Source organism: Notolabrus celidotus, chromosome 22 (genome assembly GCF_009762535.1).
Source record: "Notolabrus celidotus isolate fNotCel1 chromosome 22, fNotCel1.pri, whole genome shotgun sequence".
Classification (NCBI taxonomy): domain Eukaryota; kingdom Metazoa; phylum Chordata; class Actinopteri; order Labriformes; family Labridae; genus Notolabrus; species Notolabrus celidotus.
In genome coordinates, this window is record NC_048293.1 from 16808462 (window position 1) to 16830094 (window position 21633).

General features: G+C 39.7%; 1 protein-coding gene across 1 annotated transcript; it reads left to right on the top strand.

The window, feature by feature from the left end:
* The first annotated feature begins 1823 nt into the window (after window positions 1-1823).
* Window positions 1824-18103, top strand: grhl1 (grainyhead-like transcription factor 1). The gene is made up of 16 exons (XM_034675868.1): window positions 1824-2046; window positions 4166-4355; window positions 4659-4732; window positions 5116-5249; window positions 5335-5570; window positions 6128-6210; window positions 7083-7236; window positions 7358-7469; window positions 7879-7973; window positions 9639-9882; window positions 10919-11046; window positions 12489-12517; window positions 12777-12862; window positions 14720-14805; window positions 15293-15357; window positions 16813-18103. Exons 1-16 carry the CDS (start codon window positions 2027-2029, stop codon window positions 16925-16927), a joined length of 1851 nt encoding a protein of 616 aa, XP_034531759.1. The 5' UTR covers window positions 1824-2026; the 3' UTR covers window positions 16928-18103.
* Window positions 18104-21633: the final 3530 nt, after the last annotated feature.

Below are 21633 nucleotides of genomic sequence, written 5' to 3' on the forward strand. Positions count from 1 at the left end.
AACAGTCTTTCCTGGTTTCATCCTGTACATGTGAAATTAGAGTTCCTTGACACAAAAAATGTCGTCCTACAATCTTTTAACATCTGTATCAGCAGCTTGTATTTATCCACATAGTCTGACGCCTACCCCCTGCCAGTGGTTTCAGACATTAAAAATAACCATATAGAAATAGTCACTGTTCTTGTCACTAGTCTTGTTTGCTTCTTCAGGTCATAAAAAGACATCAATATCAATTTCAGCCTGTTTCACACTCAGTTAAAAACTCCTCACAGGAGCTTTAACGCTGCTGAATATTATATGTTGCGATGCATTTCTCCAAAACACTTGATACTGATTCTTACATTAACTGTTTAAAGCCATTCAGTATCACCTATGTCATCCACAGATTTAAATCTTTCTTGTGATTTTACTTTTAATATGTTCTTATTTGATTTTCTGTTAAATGAATTAGAGAGAAAAACAGCATTTAAAAAAAAAAAACACCACACAGCTCAGCATGAACAGAAAACTGAAAGAAAAAAATATCTAATTATCAAAATTAGCACATTATTTTGAGTCATTTAGAACAGAATGCATCAAAGCAATCATCTAGATAAACTGGTAGACACATTTAGATTTAGATAATCAACAAATGGTGTCCACATTATATGAAATCTGCTGATTTGGATCATTGCAGATGATTCAGGAGGTATGGTAACAGGACGTATTTCATTGTTATCTCATACCACCCAGTGAGCGTTGGAGCCCAGTGAAGCAATATATTCTTTCTTGCACAATATACCAGTACATTTAGGTTATACCATTTCATCTTGTAATTTTCAAAGATGTTCACTTAAACTGTTTTGTTCAGACCCCTGGAGCCTTTTATCAGCTTTTAAAAATTTTGAAGGAAATCCAATGGTTATATCAAACCATTTTTTTTAATGGGTGAAAAAGGATTTTAAAATTTCCACTGCACACTTAAGGAATTACAACATCAAGTAAATCCATTCTACATGATAATACCTACCTTGTTTTTAAACAGCCACAATCAATTAAAAGCAATTTTCTTTTATTTTGAAACGTCAGTTTGCCATTAATTAAGCCTAATATTTAAATACCGTCATGTTATATCTTTGAGGACAACATTAGGCATGCATGTGTCATCACACATACAATTTAATGAACATAAAGTCTGCTTTTATAAGGCAAGGCAAGGCAGCTTTATTTGTATAGTGCATTTCATACATGGGGAAACTCAATGTGCTTTACATTAAAACATTAAAAGCATTGGAAACATTCAGACAGGCATAAAATAACATAATTAAAATGACAAATATAATAAAACAGAGAAGAAAAGGACAATTAGAAATATATTAAAAATTACATTAAAATTTTTATTTAAAGTGAGTTAAAATGAGCTAAGAAAGGAAGGCAGTGGCAAATAAAAAAGTCTATAAACATAAGTATAATAAATGCTGCAGGGATCATGTCCAAACAAGTCTCTACTGCTTTAAAATCACCCTCTCCACACTGTTTGAAAATAAATGCATGCATTCTTGTTTTTATTTTATCAACCCTTTCTTTTGTTTCACCTCTTTTTTGTTTTAACTCATAGTTGCACCTTTTTATGTATTTTATTGGTATGATTTTTACATACTTTATTTCACCCACTTAATATCTCTACATGATAAAATCTCAGATGTGAAACCCAGTTCTTCCACTGACTCACCCTGAGTCCCTCTGCAGCTCCAGGTAGGACGCCAGGTAAGCCAATCACAGCCCTGGAAGGTATAATTGACAGCGAGACCCCGCCCTCCCATCCACCTGTAATCCAATCCGCGGCCCTGTCACATGTAAAACCGGCCTCAATTTCTTAGCATTGCCCCAAAAAAGCGAGAAAAGCCGACAAAACCCGTTCTCTCAGTAGGGGACACCTTGTTTGTCGCCGCGGCCCTCATCCAGCGTTAGCGGCGGAGTTTACCACGGTAAAGAAGACGGATCGGATTTTCAGTACCAACTAGAAAGTCCAGTTCGACCGACGGAAATGTCACAGGAGCATGACAAGTAAGTTGTCCTGACTCTCCACTTCTACCCTGCACATGGGACAGGTTGACTTAAAGCCTGAAATACTGACTTTTAATAGATGTTGAGGTTTTTACTCTGTTTTTGTACTTTTTTTCATGCGTAAAAGCTTCATGTAGATTTTCAAAACAGAGGTCAAACTGTGGTTCTCATCTGACCTGCAGCTGCCGCATGCATTTTTAAAGTCTGTTGTGTTATTTGTAGCATTTTAGGATTATTCTGCTGTGTCTTTCTCAAAGAAAGGTTGGTTTAAGTAGGGCTGCCAAGCAGGAGACGCGATTACATCTCTGTCATAGTTTCCCATGGCTGTAACTCCGCTCGTTTCACCTGTCATGTTCAAGCCCGTACAGGTGGATCCCTCTCCACCTGTCGTGCGAGCTGCAGGCGCCTGTTAGAATAAAAACGGTCCCGTGATAGCGCCGGGGCGGTTTAGTGTTTGATTTTGCTCTAAGCTCCAACAGTTCTGTGGACAATCTTAATGTTGTTTGTTCAGGAATAAACATGGAGCTCTGCCGGGAGCTGACAGCTAATAAAAACGCTCTGTGGTGATGGTGTTTCAGAGCTAATGTACGACTTAACTTCAGGAGCAACTCCTCCGAAAATTTCAGAAAGCCTTTATTTTTCATGTTTAATATTTGGCTTATATTCTGTATGTTTTTGAGAGCAACAGCATGGAGACATTTTAAGGGAGTGAAATTGTACACCTGTTAGGCGTTGGCTCGACTACTTACATAGACAATGTAAGCAAGCACAGGGCTATATGAGGTTGTATTTTTACTCTTTACCTCTCAAATAATCAGTGTCAAAAATACAAGATCATCTGTATGTTTTTCTGGAAGTTTAGACAGGAAAAGTTGTTTTTTAATTCTCATGTATATGAAAAATGACATGTCTGTGCATTACTGAATTTATCTCTCAACTATAAAGCATTTTCCCTCAGTCTGACAAACAAAACAAACTTTTTTAACTCATGGGCTTCCTTTCCTTGGATTTTTATTCCCAGTTTATAATGGATCTTATCAGGTTGCCCTTTATGAATAGCACAATTAGATATAGGATTACTAATTATCACTTAGCTTTGACCATTCAGAGGAAAAAAGGTGCATTTGTTGTAGATACTGGAAGTGGAAACTGAACCAGAGCGTTAACACTTTATGGTAATTACTTTGTTGTCTGCAGAAAACAAAGAGCCTAAAGATTTAGTGGAAGGATGTGAACACGTTGGTGTGAAGTTTCCAAAATTTTATAGAAGGAAAACTGACAATCTAGGTGAAACTTTATTGACAACAACTTTCCTTTGCTCCGGTCTTTAGGCTTAACACTTCTGAGTAAATATAAGCTGAGCAAATATTAAAATTTTCTGTAAATAGACAAGGTTAGTGTTGAAATGTTCTGTATCTTGCAACATGTTGAAACTGAGCTTATTCAAATTTAGATCTCGAGTTAACATTTCAGGCCATCACAAGCATCTTGATCTATTCTTATTGGTCCAAGTTACGCCTGTTTGCAAAGCAGAGGAGGAAGAAGAGTAGAATAGCCGTCAACCGTGTAAGGAAACTTATTTTCCACAATCATGCTGTCACACAAAAACAGTACCTGTATACATGCAGGAATGCAGCCGGGTGAAACACGTCACTTGCGGTCACCTTCTCAGCCAATGAGAAAGCACCGTACTGGAGTCGTCTGTCTGGACGAGCCTGTAGAGCATCTTTCTGTCGAGACGCCTTGGTGGTTCGATGGCTGAGATTTGTTGCACAATCATTGAAAAGCTTGAACAACAGGTCCCGCAGATAAAGAACATCTATGCGGTTGATCTCTGGCTCTTATAACCTGTTTGTCTGTTTTGAACAACGCTGAGATTTGGGAATGAAGTCAGAGAGGAAAATCAATCTGGGGCAATAATAAACCAATCATCTGCTCTTACGCTTATTAGCAGTATCCACACAGCTCACTTGGACTAAAAAATTCACTTTTTGCTTAATTTTTGAAGTATCATGAGGTAAAAAGTATTGAATTGCATCACAAAAGCAGATTTTTCCATTAAAACCTGCATCAACACCTTTTATTTTCAGTATGAATAAACAAGTCTATCTTTTTACAGTAAGCGTGCGGTCCTGGTTCTCCAGAACGAGCCAGGTTATGGCGGCCAACGTCGCTCCTTCACCACAGAGGATGAAGCCTGGAAATCATTCCTGGAGAACCCACTGACAGCCGCCACCAAGGCCATGATGAGCATCAATGGAGACGAGGACAGCGCTGCAGCTCTCGGCCTGCTCTATGACTACTACAAGGTATGAGAACAACTTTGACATTACTTGTGTTTCCATGCATGAAAAAATATCTTCTTCTTTCTGAGCTCTTATGTCGTAAATCAAAGACCTAGAAGTGTATGTAAGGGGACGAGTTACCAAATCCTTACAATCTTTACCTATGCAGCCTTTCCATTCACTGAGATCAGACCATTAAGTAACATCTGTGAGGCAGAGTGTATGGCATGTAACTGATCCCATCGCTCGTATAGACAGCAGGATGACCCGCGTTGTTGGATGTGATGTGGTCAGACGCTAAGCGGCTGTGTTTACCCTCACATACAGGTGCCCAGGGATAAGAGAACAATAGCCCAGAGCAAGCCAGAAGCCCTGGTCTGTGATGTGGATCCCAACAAAAGGTAAGAGACAGCGACTCGCCTAATACAACCCCCCTTAATGAAATAAAAAGCACAGCAGAGGGGAATCAGAGCATGACGGGAATGGAGCTCTTTCTTCAAATCTTTTGAAATGTGAAAATTAGAAGAAGTTGTTCCTACTATGAGGTATAGTACCTTGATTTTAGCTGAAGTCCAAATTGCTATATGGTCCTGAGTTCAAGTTAAAACTCAAGGTTTTCAAATGCTGCATACGTAATTTAATTGACAAATCTCAAGACACACAAGTAACACAAATATGTAAATAATATGAGAGGAGATGTGAGACATTGAAGATGCTTCAGGTGAGAACTGTGATTGTCATAATGGCTCCAAAAATCAATGGAAAATTGTGCCTGCTGTTTCAGACACCAGATCCAGGCTGGACACTCACTCACTCCCCTCCAGGAGGCCAATATGGAGAGCAGGATCCAGGTCCTAAAGGGGCCTTTCAACATCCTTCACCTTGCCCAGGACAAGAGGAACCAGTTCCCCTCACCAGGTTTGTCAGCAGTCAGTAACACAAACAGACTTGAGCATCTTGAAATCAGAAATGTGATCACAACATTGTGTATTTACTCTTCCAGACACAACTGTCACAGTTTCTATCGCCGCCGTGCCAAACTACCCACCTGTGAAGACAGAGGTGCCCAGCCATGGCTTCTCAGTCACCATTCCCAACAACTGCACCGAAACCGACAACCACGTGAGCGTCTTCGACCGCCAGCTCGCCCATAATACCATCCAGTACAGCCCCAGCACCCAGTCCCGCACGCCCCCCGACTCCACCTTCTCTGAGAGCTACAAGGACAGTTCCCAGGAGGTGTGTGTTTCGATCCCCCCTTTTCTCAAACCCCGCTAATACTCTCCCGCCAATCCACCCCCCTTCCTCCTTCTTTTTCCTCTTCTCCTCTCTCAGATCTCTCTCATCAGACAATAGGATATTCACCCGATCCCATGGAGCCAGCGGTGGGCTCAGCCTTCCCCTGGTTTTATTTGAACATGCCAAAATAGCGGCCAGTGTGTTATTATGCCATTGTCTCAGCAACACAATAAAGTGCTGTACTTTTCTCCTACAATAGCCAAAGCCCTTTCTCTCTGCTCTTTCTCTATTTAACCTGGAGGGGATTTACCTCAGAAAAGAGTAACCCAACAAAACCCCGGTACAGGAGGGAGTGAGGAGGGGGGTGGAAACATAAGGGAAGCAATCTGAATAAAAGAAATGGGGATTAAGGAAAACATTAAATCTACACAAATCATGAAAAGAGATGAAAGAATTTGAGGAAAATCAATGACAAAATACAGAAAACTGCTCTGGAGAAGTGTAGAAATAGTCTGTTGTCCTGTCTTGGCTTTATCTGTTTCCTTTGTGTCCTGCAGGTGTTTTCCTTCCCAGGGGATCTCCAGTTACGTATGGCCTCCATGACGCCCGAGGAGTACCCTCCGTTTGACACTGTGCTGGGGTAAGTCGCACCGCTGCCGACCCACCGCCCGGCTTCCACTGCCATTCAGTTTTTGACACAACACCACAGAATGGTCTCATTCATGGCAGTCACAGGGGAGACACCAGACTCGCTGATGTGTGAAAGACAAGAGCCTGTGCACACCGGTGTTATCTGACAACACACTGATTTTGGGCGAAGATTTAGCCGCAGCCGCTAAATGGAGCGTGCCGCATTATGCCCTTTAAAAGTTTAAAACGCAGTTGCAGGTCAATTATCCAGTTTCACAACATCAATCCATCATTCAGTTTCTTAATTTATATAGCTCCAAATCACAACAAAAGTAAATCTATTACACTTAAAATGCATATATCTGGTCTGGATGGTCATTTTTAACTATTATTCAAAGTGACTTAACAAAACAGACAGTCAGCATTAAAAATGTCATTAACAGAGCCTTAGTGTAGCAATGCTATAATCGGAAAAAATGACTTGTATTCATTAGCATAGTGGCTTTAATATAATCATCTAAATGAGACTGTTTATAATAGTTGTAGCAGCTGGAGTCACGCAAATCAACAACAAGTATCCACAGAAACCTACATGACAAGGAAGCAGGGACATGATTGCCCAAAAAAAGAGACATAGGAAGAGATGTCACCGGGTCTATCAAGTCCCCAGCAGTCTAGGGGTATAGCAGCATAACTGGGGCTGCTACAAGACAACCCTGAGCCCTAAGCCTGTTTTTAAAAGTAGGGTTCATCCAGGCAAGAACTGATGATTCCAAAGCAGACGCCTGTACACCCAATACTACTTTTGGAAACTTAAGATACCACAATTCTGTGTTTGCAATGATCTTGATCTAATTTTCCTGTTATTTCACTCTGTTTTAGGAATAATTTTGAGTACACCCTTGAGGCATCCAAGTCTCTGCGTCAGAAGACCGGGGATGGCACGATGACGTACCTCAACAAGGGCCAGTTCTACCCAATCACACTCCGGGAGGCCGACAATAAAGGCATGCAGCAGCCCATCACTAAAGTCAGGGTGAGAAGGAAACAGAAATGAACCTGAGACGAGACACAGCTTACATTTACTGAAATAATTGACATGGTTAATGTCTGTATCTCATATTGAGATGTCTTTGTGGATGTTCTTTCTCGTGCAGAGCGTCGTGATGGTTGTTTTCGGAGAGGAGAAGTGCAGAGACGATCAGCTGAAACACTGGAAGTACTGGCACTCCAGACAACACACTGCGAAACAGAGGTGTCTGGATATCGGTAAGCAATCTTTATGTTGTATTTATTTTCAGTTACATTAATAAAAGTGATACTTAAGGCAAGAAAGGGATGCAGCAGTGTTGAGAAATGAAATGAAAAGAGTCAAATATACATTAAATTCCAACACACCACTCAGTTTAATTTTCTATGGAGCCCACTGATAAATCCTCCTGTGTCTGCAGTTCAGCACTACCTCACAGGAAAGGTGTGTTGGTTAGATTTGACTGTTAGGCTGGGTTTATTTAGGGTTTAATTCAACAGCCCTCTTAAAACCACACTGTGTCATTCAAAAAAATAAAAGTCTCCTGGCTAGAGTGTCGATTTGATTCTGACTCTATGTCTGTTTGGTTTACTTGTGCGTCTCGCTCTGCAGCTGTAATTGGCACCTGACTCTTGTCTGTTGTTACAGCTGACTACAAGGAAAGCTTCAACACCATCAGCAACATTGAGGAGATTTCCTATAACGCCATCTCCTTCACCTGGGACACCAACGAGGAGGCCAAAGTAAGACAATAAGACACACACACAAAGAGAATAAGAAGTGCCCACAGGTTTTCTTGTGTTTCAAGGTTACATACTTTCCTTGTCTTCAAGCATGAACCTTGAACTTCTCACCTCAACAATGAAAAACAGACTGCTCTTTCTCTTCTTTCCGGTTTCTGTCACTCCAGAATTAAGGTTTCACACGTTGACATCCCCGTGTTAGGGATTATCAGCCACTTTGTTGCCCTTAAACGGTCGTTAAAGAAAATTGCGGCTTAAATAGAAGAAGGAGGACGCTGTCGCCACCCACTGAGTGTTGAGTCTTGTTGCGTAGAGACATGCCGCTCTACATATGCATCCATGACTGGTCAAACCTGCCTGTCACCCCTATTGTGATGTTGCATGTTAAAGTATTTCTGTGCACCTGACAGCCGCAACAAAGAACCCAGGAATGAGGAAACTCTCAGGGGGGTGGGATGATGGGATTGGACGGTTGTGAAATAAAATCCTGTCCAACAGGTAGAAAAGGTGACAGGAAGGAGGGGCTTCTGTCCTGAGGACAACTGACATGCTGACAGACAGACAGACAGACAAAGAGACGACATGGCTCTGTAGCTCGTCCCCGGCATTTTGTTCTCTGTAGGCTGCACTCAACATAAACAAAGTCACATGACTAAACCTCTGTCACGCAGACCAGGATGTTGGGTCTAATTGTCCCATGACTTGAGGCCTGAGGATGTTCATCCTTGTGTGTGTGTTCATTACTTCAGTGTGTGTGTGTTTTGGAAACACCGCCCTGCCACATTGTTTGAGCATCTTATTACTGATGACTGATATCATCAATCTGTCAAAGATGTGTGTTCTCGTGTGAGTCTGTATGTGAATCTGTCCCCCCCGAGGATAGGATCAATGCCTGGCAGATTTTTAAATCCCTTTTATGTATTATAGAAAACTTTAAGGTGGTAAAAATTTATTTATCTATCAAAACAAACATAAACAGTGTAAATATATTTGAAATATTTATAATAAAATGATCTAATTTCAAGGACTTTTTGTGATTAAAGGTGTATGGATGCTAGAGTCAGTCATTGCAGCCAAATACATACATTGAGTTTTTGCAACAAAGAAACCCCATCCTGTTGGCGTATTTACCAATGAGTAAACACTCTACAGGTGCTTTTAATGAATTAATTCAATATATGAATGCAAATATACATTCAAACAGTTTATTTTATTTTACCCTTTTAGTAATATAAATAATCTCAGTGATTCCTGCTGCTAACACCTCAAATCTCCTCTTTAAAGCGTTTCATAACACGGTTGTGATAGTGTGTAATGTTGACACAATGATTACCTGTTTTCAACATAAGCAGCCGGGAGACAAAGGGAGCATCCTTGCATAAGAAAAAAATATGAAACTGTAATTTCTGGAGTTGACCAAAAGAGGGCAGCACAGAACACTTAATATTAGCTGACAAGTGACCTGAGAGGCAGCAGAGAGAGACTGTCAGTGTTTCACAATGATGCAAATATGAGAATTTGCATGAATCACTGGTAGACATTGAGAGTTAAATGTATGAATGAGTTGCTTTTGTCTTCACAGAAAAAAAAACATGGTTATTTTGTTTACTTTGTGCAGGTGATTTTTTTTTTTGTCTTATTTTCCTGTCCTCTTTCTCTCTGCAGATCTTCATCTCAGTCAACTGTCTGAGCACAGACTTCTCCTCTCAAAAGGGAGTGAAGGGTCTTCCTCTGAACCTGCAGATTGACACCTATAGCTACAACAACCGCAGCAACAAGCCCATCCACCGGGCCTACTGCCAGATCAAAGTCTTCTGTGACAAGGGGGCTGAGAGGAAGATCCGAGATGAGGAGAGGAAGCAGTCTCGCAGGAAAGGGAAGGTTGCTGAGCTGAACCCCGGCCTGGCTTGTAAGTGACTTTAATGTGAACAAGAAGGGTCTGACAAGAAGCTTGGGTCTTTTTTTTTTTTTACACCATCCATACCTAACCCTGACTATTTTAATGTTTTTTTCGGATGTAAAGGGTCAGTGTGATACAGAATTATATCAATACTTTTTAGAAATAACATGACACTTGCTAACACTGTAAAATGCCAAGAGATAGGTTTGAATTTGATTCAAATTATAGGCCTCCATCATTAGAAAAAACACATTCACTCATTCAATATGTTATAATCAATTCATAAAATACCCATTGAATAAGCCTTAAGAAATAGCAATGACTTCACTTTGAAATAGAATAATTCCTTAACTGACTGAAAGCTCAAACACTTCCTTAACCCCAATAACTTATACCATAGTTTAAAATCATCTCTATTGTCATAATTTTCCTCTTATAGTTTTTTAAAAGACAAATAAATTCATCTTTGTAGTGTGAAAAAGGATTCTGTTAGTTATGAACAAGATAATAAAATAAAAAAGTCACATGACTTAGCTGCTCCCTTAGTTTGTTCAAGCTTCTAGGTGAGGGCACATTATTTCTTATTTTTTGGCCCCATAACTTTAATATTTGGGTTCAACTCCACCACACTAATCCACTATACCTTTGTTTGAGCCATAACAGTAACTGTTTACAGCTAAAGAAAGAAAGAGAACAAGAAATAAAGAAATTCTTAACCCTTTTTAAACTAGTTGCTCAGCACCACACAGTTAGCTGCTAGCTAGAGGGCATGATATAACATTTAACAGCCAATGAGATATTTCACTCAAAGGTCACTGGAAACCAAACTAGAGTTAAAAATAAACAAACATTTTATCCTGACATATGCCAGGTGCTTACAAACACGCTTCTTAAGAAATACTAATGTTGCTCTGTGTTCACTTAATGCGTAAATAGACACATTTCTGCTAGGTTTGCTGTAGCAACCGTATAAGCTTGTGTAAGCCCTGAAAGTTTAAGACTTCTTTCTTATTGAGCTGCTCTCTGGTTTGTCTTTTCATTTCAGTTGTCGATGTCAAAGTGCCTCTCCTGCAGAAACGAAACGATGTGACCATCTTCAAAATGATGACTGACTTCGAGACTCAGCCGGTCCTTTTCATTCCTGACATTCACTTCTCTACTTTCCAGCGTCATGTAGGTGCCAAACAATGACACGAAACTCCTTACACCCCCAGTCCAGTTCAATCCAGCTCACGTTAAGTTGTCCATAAAGAAATTTTATTTTTCTGCTTCCACCTACTCATCAGCCAGCTGGGTCGAGGTGACCTGCGTGCTCACTAGTTGGCAGGAACACACAGTTCTAGTATCCTGCCCTGATAGGAGTCCCACATAGCCGTGGCTATATTTCAGACTGCTTACTCACAGGATGATTAATCTGCCAGTGACTCCAAACAAACAAGAAGAGCTCAGAAGATCCAACATTAATATGTCTGTATTCATTAAAAGGTAGCTTTGTAGATAGAAGGGTGTGCAGTTATGCGATATGTAGATGCTGGTGTTTTAAAGCATGCTTACAGTGAGTCAGGTTTTTATCAGTGCTGATCAGCAGCTTTCTCCTCTAAGACTGGACTCTGAGCTTCCCCTTGTTAGTATGAACACGTCACATGTCTCTTACAGCGGTGTTTGTGTTCGTACATTTGTCCTGCAAAATGTATTTTTCAGACATTTCTGGTACTCTGTGAATGAAACGATGAATTGCTTCATTTATAGCTCACGTGGAATACCTACCCATTCAGAAATTGGACTATTGGTGAACTTTGAGCTCCCCCTTCTGGTCAAATTACGATCCGTCACAGTGATTATAAAAAGTACCTTATCTCCCTTTATCTCGCTCTCACTGAGTTTGCTTTGTGACCAGTGAGTCTAAAGAAGAGACAGGGGGTTATTTTTGGTGCTCTTGATGACATTGAACCTGGCTGAGCTGCTATCAGCTTCTGATAAACTCTGGGAATTCTGGGTTCCCTCTCAGAATAGACTTCTATTTACAGCAACAATGCCAATCAATACAGTCGGAGGGCAACAGGATCAAATAATGTTGGCTTTCCCAGAATTAAAACATCAAAGAGCGTATGTTTGATTTATCGCAATCATTATTAAACAGACTGAATTGGCGGAAACACATGCATGTTTTTTATATTGATTGTATGAAGCTTTTTACTCACTTTTTTCTCTTTACCTCAAGCGCAGGACTTGAAACGCCTCTTTATTTGCGTTCAGCATTAGAAATAAGACTGCTCTGTCTGGTGTGAAATGAGGGCGTTGTGGAAGCTGGTATTCAGAAAAGCAGAGCTAAAATGAATAACTGTCTGCATGATTATTTCTCAATCAAAAAGATAAAAAATGGGTCAACATGAGAAACCTCTTGGACTTGGTTGTTGACTTTTCATTTGACCTGATTCCTTTGAGTTAGAATTGCAGCAGTCACAAAGTCAACCCTTTAAAACTTTTGCACTTTGATGGCAGACTATACAGTAAATCAATCTATCTCAATGTTTGCTCTCTGGTTGTATGTGTTGTTGGTTGTTTTGACATTGTGCTGCAATAAAAGTTAATTTCTCTGTTTGTTTCTCTTGCAGTCTTTCCCAACAGAAGATGCAGAGGACAGGTGAGTTCACTGAAGCCCTGATTTCACTCTTGCTTTTTCCATGCTGGCTCTTTCAAAGCTGTGAACTAAGACAACCTTTGGCTCCTTCCCAGTTAAAGGCATAAAGGGATTCATATGTTGTTTCTAGGAAATGCCTTTGAGCTATATGTACATATATGTGTGTGTTTGTATGTGTGTGTTCGGGAGTGTTTTATAACCTGTTAGCTGGTTGTTAAGGACGTGTAAGTCATGATTTGATTTGTGTGTCTTTCCATTGCAGCTCTGGCATGAAGAGATTACCCTTCAGCGAAGAAGAGTTTGGCTCACCCCCAAACAAGATGGCCAGAGCGGAGGAACCCAAGAAAGGTACAACATGTGTGTTGTTATGTAGTGAAATGCTTCAACTCTTAACATGCTAAACAGTTGGGGATCAGTATGTTAAAGAGGGCGCTCGTGTGTGTGTGTGTGTGTGTGTGTGTGTGTGTGTGTGTGTGTGTGTGTGTGTGTGTGTGTGTGTGTGTGTGTGTGTGTGTGTGTGTGTGTGTGTGTGTGTGTGTGCGTGTGCGTGCGTGTGTGTTTCATTGACCTGTGTGGACAACTGGCACCCACACATATACACCCTGTGCCATGTGATCATTCCAGTCCTTTCAAAACACTCACACGTGCCCAAGGCCTCGACTGACCCAACAAAATACCACTGATTACTTCGTGCACACACACACAAACAAGTCTGTACCCTTTACCCTACATCCCATTCAGATGTTCAACAGGCTTTATTTTGACACTGAAGTGTGTGAATCAAAGCTGTAAGATGTGTTACAGCTGGAAGGAGAGTGTTATAAAATACCTGTGCTTTACTTTGACCCCAAAAGACTTGTTTGTCACTTATTTTGCATGAATTCACCTGCATATAGTCTTTAGCTTCACACAGCCAAGACAGATTTATCAAGATGGCAATATTCCCTGCAGGGTTTAAGTCTGGAAACTATCTGCAGAGAAGCAACTGGACCTCATCAGATGTACATGAAAAATCAGGAGTCACAAGACTTTCCTTTTATACCAGAGACAGGATTTCTTTTCAGATATCATCTTTGTTTTTCCATCTTGTGAAATAGTGGATATTTTTAGCTACCTGGACTTCTAAAAGTCTCTTAAATCAACAATTTCCAAAGCTAAGTTCAGTCCTTGAACTGCACACAACATATGACAAGGCTGTCACCTTTGATGACATGTGTTTCAAGAGGTTGCAAGCCAGAAACAAAAAAGAATCAACACCATCAGATTCATTAGAATCTAAATATACAAAATATCTAAATATCTGCTTTAAATCTAAAATGAAGCATGATCCACTTAAAAGTATGACCCTTGGTCAACTGGAGTTGGTTACAGGTTAAGGTGCAGTTATATAATCCTTGCTCCTCAGCTGACATGATTTTCCAGTGATGCTTTGGATGGTCTCCCACTGACACTTGACTGAAAGAGAGGACAGCCAATCACGCGTTGAGCTGCCTCTTATTAAATAACATCCGTCTCAAACAGTCATCCACTGCAGGTCCACATCACAATGAGTGAGGCGAAACCAAGTCCTACATATACTGCAGGGTTATGACACCAAACACTCACCACACTGTTTCACTACATTTTGCTTTTCTCTGAATCTCACTCAGGGTTGTGGAACTTCTTTTGCATGCAGCCACTTTTTTAAATAGAGCCTTACTTGAAAGCAGGAGGAGCATTCGTTGTATTCAGAGGCCGCAAATATCACAAGTTCCTACAACAGGTTGGAAAACAACAGAGAAAGTCTATTTAGAGAATGGTCTATTTTAAGTGTTGTGAATGAGAGGTGTGATCATCCTTCTGTTCATGCATGCCTGACATACGAGGTGTGTGCTCTCGAGGTGTGATCCGTTTAGGCCTAGTGCCACCTTTTTCACAGAGGATGGTAGGGGGTGGTTTTATGTTTAAATGGCCTCTTTACCTACAAATGTGAGAAAGTAAGATGGCATTTAATGGAGCTCAGCAACTCTGAAATCAAGACAGGCTGGAGATCAAACCAAAAATACCTTAAAACCAAACAAATGGTAGAAATTAGTTTGATGCAAATACACCCCACAGTCCTGCCAGTAACCTCTTTCTGAGGCCAGATTTTGGGTTGTTTTTTAAGTCTTATTCATGAACATGTGCTTTGCTTTGACGCCCTCTTGTTATTTTTCAACCACACAGTCCTTCTGTACGTGCGCAAGGAGACAGAGGAGGTGTTTGATGCACTCATGCTGAAGAATCCCACGCTGAAAGGCCTGGTGGAAGCTGTAAGTTCTCCTCATTTTATTGCGGTCGTTATGTTGGTTTATAGAAGTCTCAGCTGTGCACATTATAGTTGTGTGTCTTGGCAGTAAACCCAGAAATAAAGCAGGGAATAAGAACGAGCAGAATAACAATAAGAAGAAGTGGATTTGAGGGAGAGAGAAAGAGGAGGGGTGAGGGTGGGTCAAAAAGGGACACGGAGGTTAAAAAAAAGAAGCAGCCACTCAGGCTGATTGAGAGAAATGTTGTAAAATGAGGAAGCTGAGGTGTTTGTAGGAGAAGAAGAATGGATACTAAGGGGTCACTGAGTTTTAAAAACAGAGTACAGGGGTTATTCACAGTCACTGCGGAGCACAATCAATTTAATGAGCTATAACAGGTGAACCAGGTGTGTGTAGAGATTAGATACACTATAACTCACTGTGTGTTTGTGTGATAAGATGTTTTATTTCTTCCAATAATTGAAAACTGACTTGTGTTTTTCTCAACCAGATTGCGGAGAAGTATGAATTACCTTTGGATAAAGTTGGAAAAGTCTATAAGAAGTGCAAGAAAGGGTGAGTATGAGTCAGAAACACACACCTACACTACTTAAGGCCTCGTAGGACAGCACTCCCTCACAGTAACAATCCACAAAACTGACATCTACCTACACTAAATGTTCCTGTTTGTCAGCATGTGCTTCATATTTAGTTGGTAAATGGAACATTAGCAAACTGCCTGGTGTTATGATTCACATCAGGAAAATAATGACCTGAAAACCATTTAAGTTTGATTGACACCACCATGATTAGTAGATTTATGGTAAAATGACTGAAGTTTTTAAATTTGCACATCTTGCTTTAGTGCAATACATCTATTAAAGCTTCTGTGAGGAGTTTTTAACTTGAATGAGAACAGACTGAAATCAACACTGATGCTACTTTATGACCTACAGACGATTAGTGTGAAGATGGATTGTTTTTATGAAGTAGTAGTTTTAATGCCTGCAATAGCTGCCAGAGGGTAGGTGTCAGATAAGACAATTTATTGCAAGCTGAAGAAACAGGTTCCTTTTTTTACATTTAAAAACTTTATTAATGCGTGTGGAGGACAAAATCAGCAAAATGCTATGAGGTACAGCTTTGTCCACAGTTGGCGCCAAAAATGACACAAACTGGAAGTTCGTCACTGGAGCTTTAGAGGACTGTTTTGAAAAATCTAATGAAATTTCCTCATTTATTTTGGATAGTAAAAGGAAACATTAATGAGTGATGATTTAGCTTAGCATAAAGATTGGAAACCAAGCAACAACGTCTGAAGCTGAAAAATGAAGCCAGTGCAGAAGCGCAAAAATAAAATGCAGTTCCTCAAGTGTCCACTTGAGGCTGGCTCCGAAAGACAAGGAAGGTCAATTAACATCCAGATTAAAAAGCTGATTTTACGACAGAAATAAACATGTTTACAGCCTGGTTCAAAAAAGATTAAGATGCATAAGATTAAGAGTTATGCATTGATATGTGTAATTAGGGGAGTGGCTTAGTTGACTGTCAGGTGCGTGTTGAAGTTGTTTGCCAGGAAGCTTAAGGCCTGCCTCAACTCCGCCTCTTCGCCTGTTTCAAGGTTGACAGAAGTTAGGTTGAGTCAGCATTTCCAGCACAGTGACCTCCATTTGGCTTTGCACCACTTCTTCAGAAATCAATAGGTGACATCACTTAAACTACAGTCTATGAAAACGCTAGCCTTGCTCTGCTCAAATATGCCTCAGGACAGAGCTATGTAAGCTGTTTTGCCATGTTTAAATGCTAGGTTGAGCTACAGCTGACATTTATTTTTAAGGGAAGTGAAACAGAGTGTATCCTCAAATATCAGTGTTCTGATGTCAAAGTAAAAAATAACAACGTGAAAAAAATGTGTGACATCGCTAAAGGACTTTTGTGTCCTCTTTGCATTTATTAAGATGTCCAAATAAGTCAGGATATAGAATTGTGGGTAAAATGTCAGCTCTCTAACACACATATTGTCTTCAACAGGATTCTTGTCCACATGGATGACAACATCATCAAACACTACTCCAACGAAGACACCTTCCAGATAACCATGGAGGACCAGGGTGGCATGTACAAACTCACCCTCACTGAAATCTGATTGGTCAGGAGGATGTGACATCACACGAAGCAGAGAGATGGAAGAATATAAAAGGGATCCGTCAGGAGTGGTGGTTTACACGTCTAGCTGTGCAGTGAAACTTAAATCATGTTGTCTTTGTGCCTTTTGAATGTCAAATGTGATACAACACAAAAATCCCACAAGAGAAATTTAAACAGCCATAGCTCTTAAATAATCATTCATGCTGATAAAGATATTCAGGTTTTACAATTTGATTCATTTTAAAACCTCCTTGTGCCTCAAATATTAGTGCCTACATTTGTGTGCAGAGTGTTTGCAGTGCTGCTATACCTCAAGCTTTGCAAGCAGCAGTGTTTCTCATTTGTTGTAACTCTATAAGGAGAACGGGCTCGTCTTTCCCTTCATGAAGCCATAGCACTGATGAGTACGATTTGTAAAGTTGGGTATTAAGTGCACAAACTGAAGTCAGCTTATTGTTGATGGAGCTCCAGTGCTTCAGTGTATTAATATCAAACAACATGGCAGTATTTAGTGTGTGTGAAACTTTCTTAAACCTTCATACAGTTAGTCAGAATATTGTAAATGTTGTATTTTTTTTGCATAGGATACATTGCTTTTGTAAATGTACTGGCTCAAGTTTCTCCTTACATCAGTTAAAATAAGGGCCATTTTGTAAGTATTAAAAAGCTAATAAATATATTGGTAGTAATGCTAAAAACACAGCTCCCCCTCACTGTAGAGTAGTTTTCTGGATGTCAATGAAATAGGTCAATGAATAGCTTCTGCAGCTCACACTGGTTGCTCTGGAAGTGCAATGTGATATTTAGTTTCGAACTGATTCAGGAAAAAGTCCCTTAAAATGCCATAAACCTGAGTGTAAAATATATAAGCTGATAAAAAACATATTGTTGTACATACCTGCTGACAAAAAGGATCTATGTGATCCCTTCTTTTGTATCTCAGTACTTATTGTGTATATATTTATTAAGAGAATGGATGTGGGTCAATGCTTCTTTTTTTTACCATATATATCATAATTCCTTTTATTCTTATTAATATAATGTTTTTTTTTTTTCATTTTATAAAAAGTTATTCTAACATGAAATGTCAAGGGAATTATTAATGTGTTGTTAATTGATGTTTTGTAAAGAGTTTGATGCACAAAGTGCCCAATAAAGTCTAGACTTCTTCGTATTCTGTCATGCTGTTTAATCTGTGATACTCCTTTTCACACATAGTTTTTAGAAACACTTGTGGTCTTTGAAGATGAAATGTTTTAATGAAGTAATATTGGGTTCATTGGTGATATGTGTAGAGCTTTAGCAGGGATAAGGTCGGTCTGTGCCAGTGTTTTCTGTGTCGGTCCGAAGGAACAGATGTCTGGGCATCAACCCTCACCATGTGGACAGGAAACATGACAGGAGAGCCTGGTGCAGAGGAGCTGCTCCTACAGAAACATGGCCATAAATTTCATCTACACCCTTTAGTTTATTGATGGGTCTTGTTTTTTATAATCACAGGCTGTTATTTAATCATCTCCAGGGAAAATAACGTCAGTCATTCAGTGTGCACAGAGGATGAACACATTTGACTTAGAGTGTCCCCTGACTTTCACTCAAGGAGGTTGAAAGTTTGGGTAAAATGTGTCAAAATTGATTGGATAGCCATGATAGACTGAATAACAGCTACCCCAAGTGAAGCCAGAATATATAGAGCTCCCCCTGGTGACTTGCTGTAGTATAGATCATAAAGCCCTTCCCCTCCTTTATAGATCTTATCACGCTGATGTATCAGCAAGTCACAAAAACTGACACAGTGGTCTTAGACTTTGCAGGGCCATTAGTGTCTCTTTTAAACCTATATCAGAATCTGTTCTGTTGTGGACTTGACCAATCTTAGTGATCTCTGACTTTTAATCAGTAAGTTGTGCTTTGATTGGTTGAAAGTGTGTGATATCAGTTCTACGGCTCCACCTGCCAGACCACTTAGTGAACATCTTGGTTCCTCTAGTGTAATACAGTATGTCAGCGCCCGTCAAGGAGATAGTTTGGCTTCACATCACAGAATGGTATGAGATTGAGGCACAGTGTACATACTCATACAGTCAGTGATTATGAGACCAAACATCTGTACAACTAATGCCAGCCTCAGATATACTATGCAACTGCATGCATTAAATCTGTGAGCATTTGTATCGCGCAACATTCTGTTCACTACACCACATAGAGCCTGCTACAGCCTACCATGACCCTTGTAGGCTTTTTATTACTTATTACCCTAAAATGTTCACATAGTAAAGTGAGAAAAACAATGCTGACAACTCCTGTCCCTTAGTACTTGAAAAACAGATAGTTACAGCGTGACAGACATGACTCTTATGCGTATTCCATGTGTTTATCATAACAGTCATATGGCTGACTCATGATGCCATCAGTCTGGTATCTGTACTGGCAGCATCATAAAAATGAAACTCTCTGACTGTTCCTGCTGCAGGTTCAGGAAGGCCATGAGACTCATTTAGTAATAATTTAACCAGCCAATATAGCTGTATGCTGCACTGTTGTCCTTATGTGCAAGACCATCTGCTCCGTCCTTCTTTTACTGTCCCTCTCATCATGCCTGCTCCCCCTGATGATATGTCCTCACTTAAACCCACACTGTCAACATGCAGCTTGTGTTCTCAAATGGATGACCTAAGGTGAGGTCAGGAAACTGGGCAGGTTCTTCACTCAGACATATGGTACATCTTTTTTCTATGATATTTTTGTCATAAATCTCAGATTAAACCTTACATTAGTATGTACAGTATGCGGATTTATTCGTAGAGACATCAAAATAGAATTTGCCAGCTGTGAATAAGCATTAAATACACAGCTACAAACACTTGTTTTCAAATATAATGTATGTTCTGTTTTCTTGTTTGCTTTCACAATGGATCATGTTTATTTTTTCTTTAAATCATACACATAAGAAACAAAAATGGTGTTTTAAGTGATTATATTTTGTGGCATAAAAGATGTTGTCACTGCTTTTTATTGCATCACTGTTATCATGAGAGTTGTGTGTATGATAAGATAACTCTCTTCTCCATGGTCACCTCATGTTCCCTTTGCTCCATCTTTGGAGTGTATACATGCAGCAGGACTACAAACCTTTGAGTAGGCTCCTGTGTGAGGGATACACTGTACAGCACTAGGGTGTATACCTGTCTTAAATCCCTATAATGATGATGATGATGATGATGATGATGATGATGATGATGATGATGATGATGATGATGATGATGATGGCTTGTAATACTTGATGATTCAAATGCAAAAAGTACCTCTCAAACCTAGCTTGAAAGTTTACATAATTTCAAAATATGTATTACATGAAAAAACAAATCCATGAAGAGTGATTTAAGTGTTATCTTCACCTTCTTGTTGGAGTGGAAGTTTTTCTGATTCACTCTGCTCCTCAGTGGGTGGAGATCTTTCCTTACACAGTTGACTATCATGGAAACGAGCTCTGCTGCAAAAAAGTTACCCTGCTTTGTGTATTTAGCTTTCATAAAGTGGTTATGATGGATGTTATGTTGCATGGTGACACATAGTTGGAAGATAATGTAAAATGTCAGGTTAGCTGGTTTGCTATTGTGCTGTACAATACCAGGGAATGTCCCTCAGATTCAAATTATGTAAACTGCCTGTAAATATGTTTAATACCCAAGTATAGATTTGATTTCTTTTTGCACATTTGCAGTCTTCATGTTGTGACTTGAATCACAGCACTGTGGAACTAAACAAACTGACATGGTGACTAACTTTCTTCTCTTTGTTAGACAGACTGAGCTCCAGTAAACAGATGACTCATATTTAATCTCACTCATGTTGGGATGCTTTTCTGAGCTTCAACGGTGCACCAGTTTGGGTCCCGCCTGGTCCATTTGCACTCTCCTAAGACAGCATAACATACTCTCACCCAGACCACAAGTGACCTACTTCACTGCTGTTCAAACATGCTGAGTGCAGCTTTGGGCTCAGCTCTGGTTTCCCACTTTGGGAAAACCGAACACATTCCTCTCTTGGCGCTGTAAGCTCTGTGAGGTTACCTACGAGATACGATCTGCTCCATATCTGGTATCAGGCTTGATTTTATAAGTAAAATCGGCAGAAAAATTGGGTTGATTTAAATTATTTCGATGTTATCTGATCTGTTGGAAAAATCCTGAATCCCAGGTAAATTACTTTTATTCATGGAGCCGAAGCAGACAGAAAAATCAAATGTGTAATTTGAAAATATCATGGCTCTGCATTTATTACTTCTCCAAGAGACAAAAGACTCATCCTCTGGTGCAAAAAAGGATTTGATTAATCTGTGAGCTAAATTTATTATCACACTACCGTACCTGGTGACTCACTTCAAGGTAGATAGCTGTGTGATTTTAAAATGATGTTATCAAAATACCTTTCCAAATAAAATCGGCTGCAGCATTAATTTAACACAGTCATTACACTATCTTGATTTTAAACTGCAAAGCTTCCCCTAAAAGTCCAGCACCTGATTTACTTCTGTGGTAAAAAGTACACCTTGTACATCACAGCCTATTCTAATCTTATTTTCCCAAGCTCATCCAGACCACTTCACAGTTTCTCCAAGTTCATCCATTATCTTATTTATTTATATATTTTTCAACATTAATACTACAATACAATAAAACCAACAGTTCTCTATCGTAGTTA

What these genes read in the sequence shown, in the direction of transcription:
- grhl1 (XM_034675868.1), top strand. Translation starts at nt 2,027, where the DNA reads ATGTCACAGGAGCATGACAA. An exon ending in ACAAGGACAGTTCCCAGGAG is followed by an intron (nt 5,571 to 6,127) that starts GTGTGTGTTTCG and finishes TGTGTCCTGCAG; the next exon opens with GTGTTTTCCTTCCCAGGGGA. An exon ending in ACACCAACGAGGAGGCCAAA is followed by an intron (nt 7,974 to 9,638) that starts GTAAGACAATAA and finishes TTCTCTCTGCAG; the next exon opens with ATCTTCATCTCAGTCAACTG.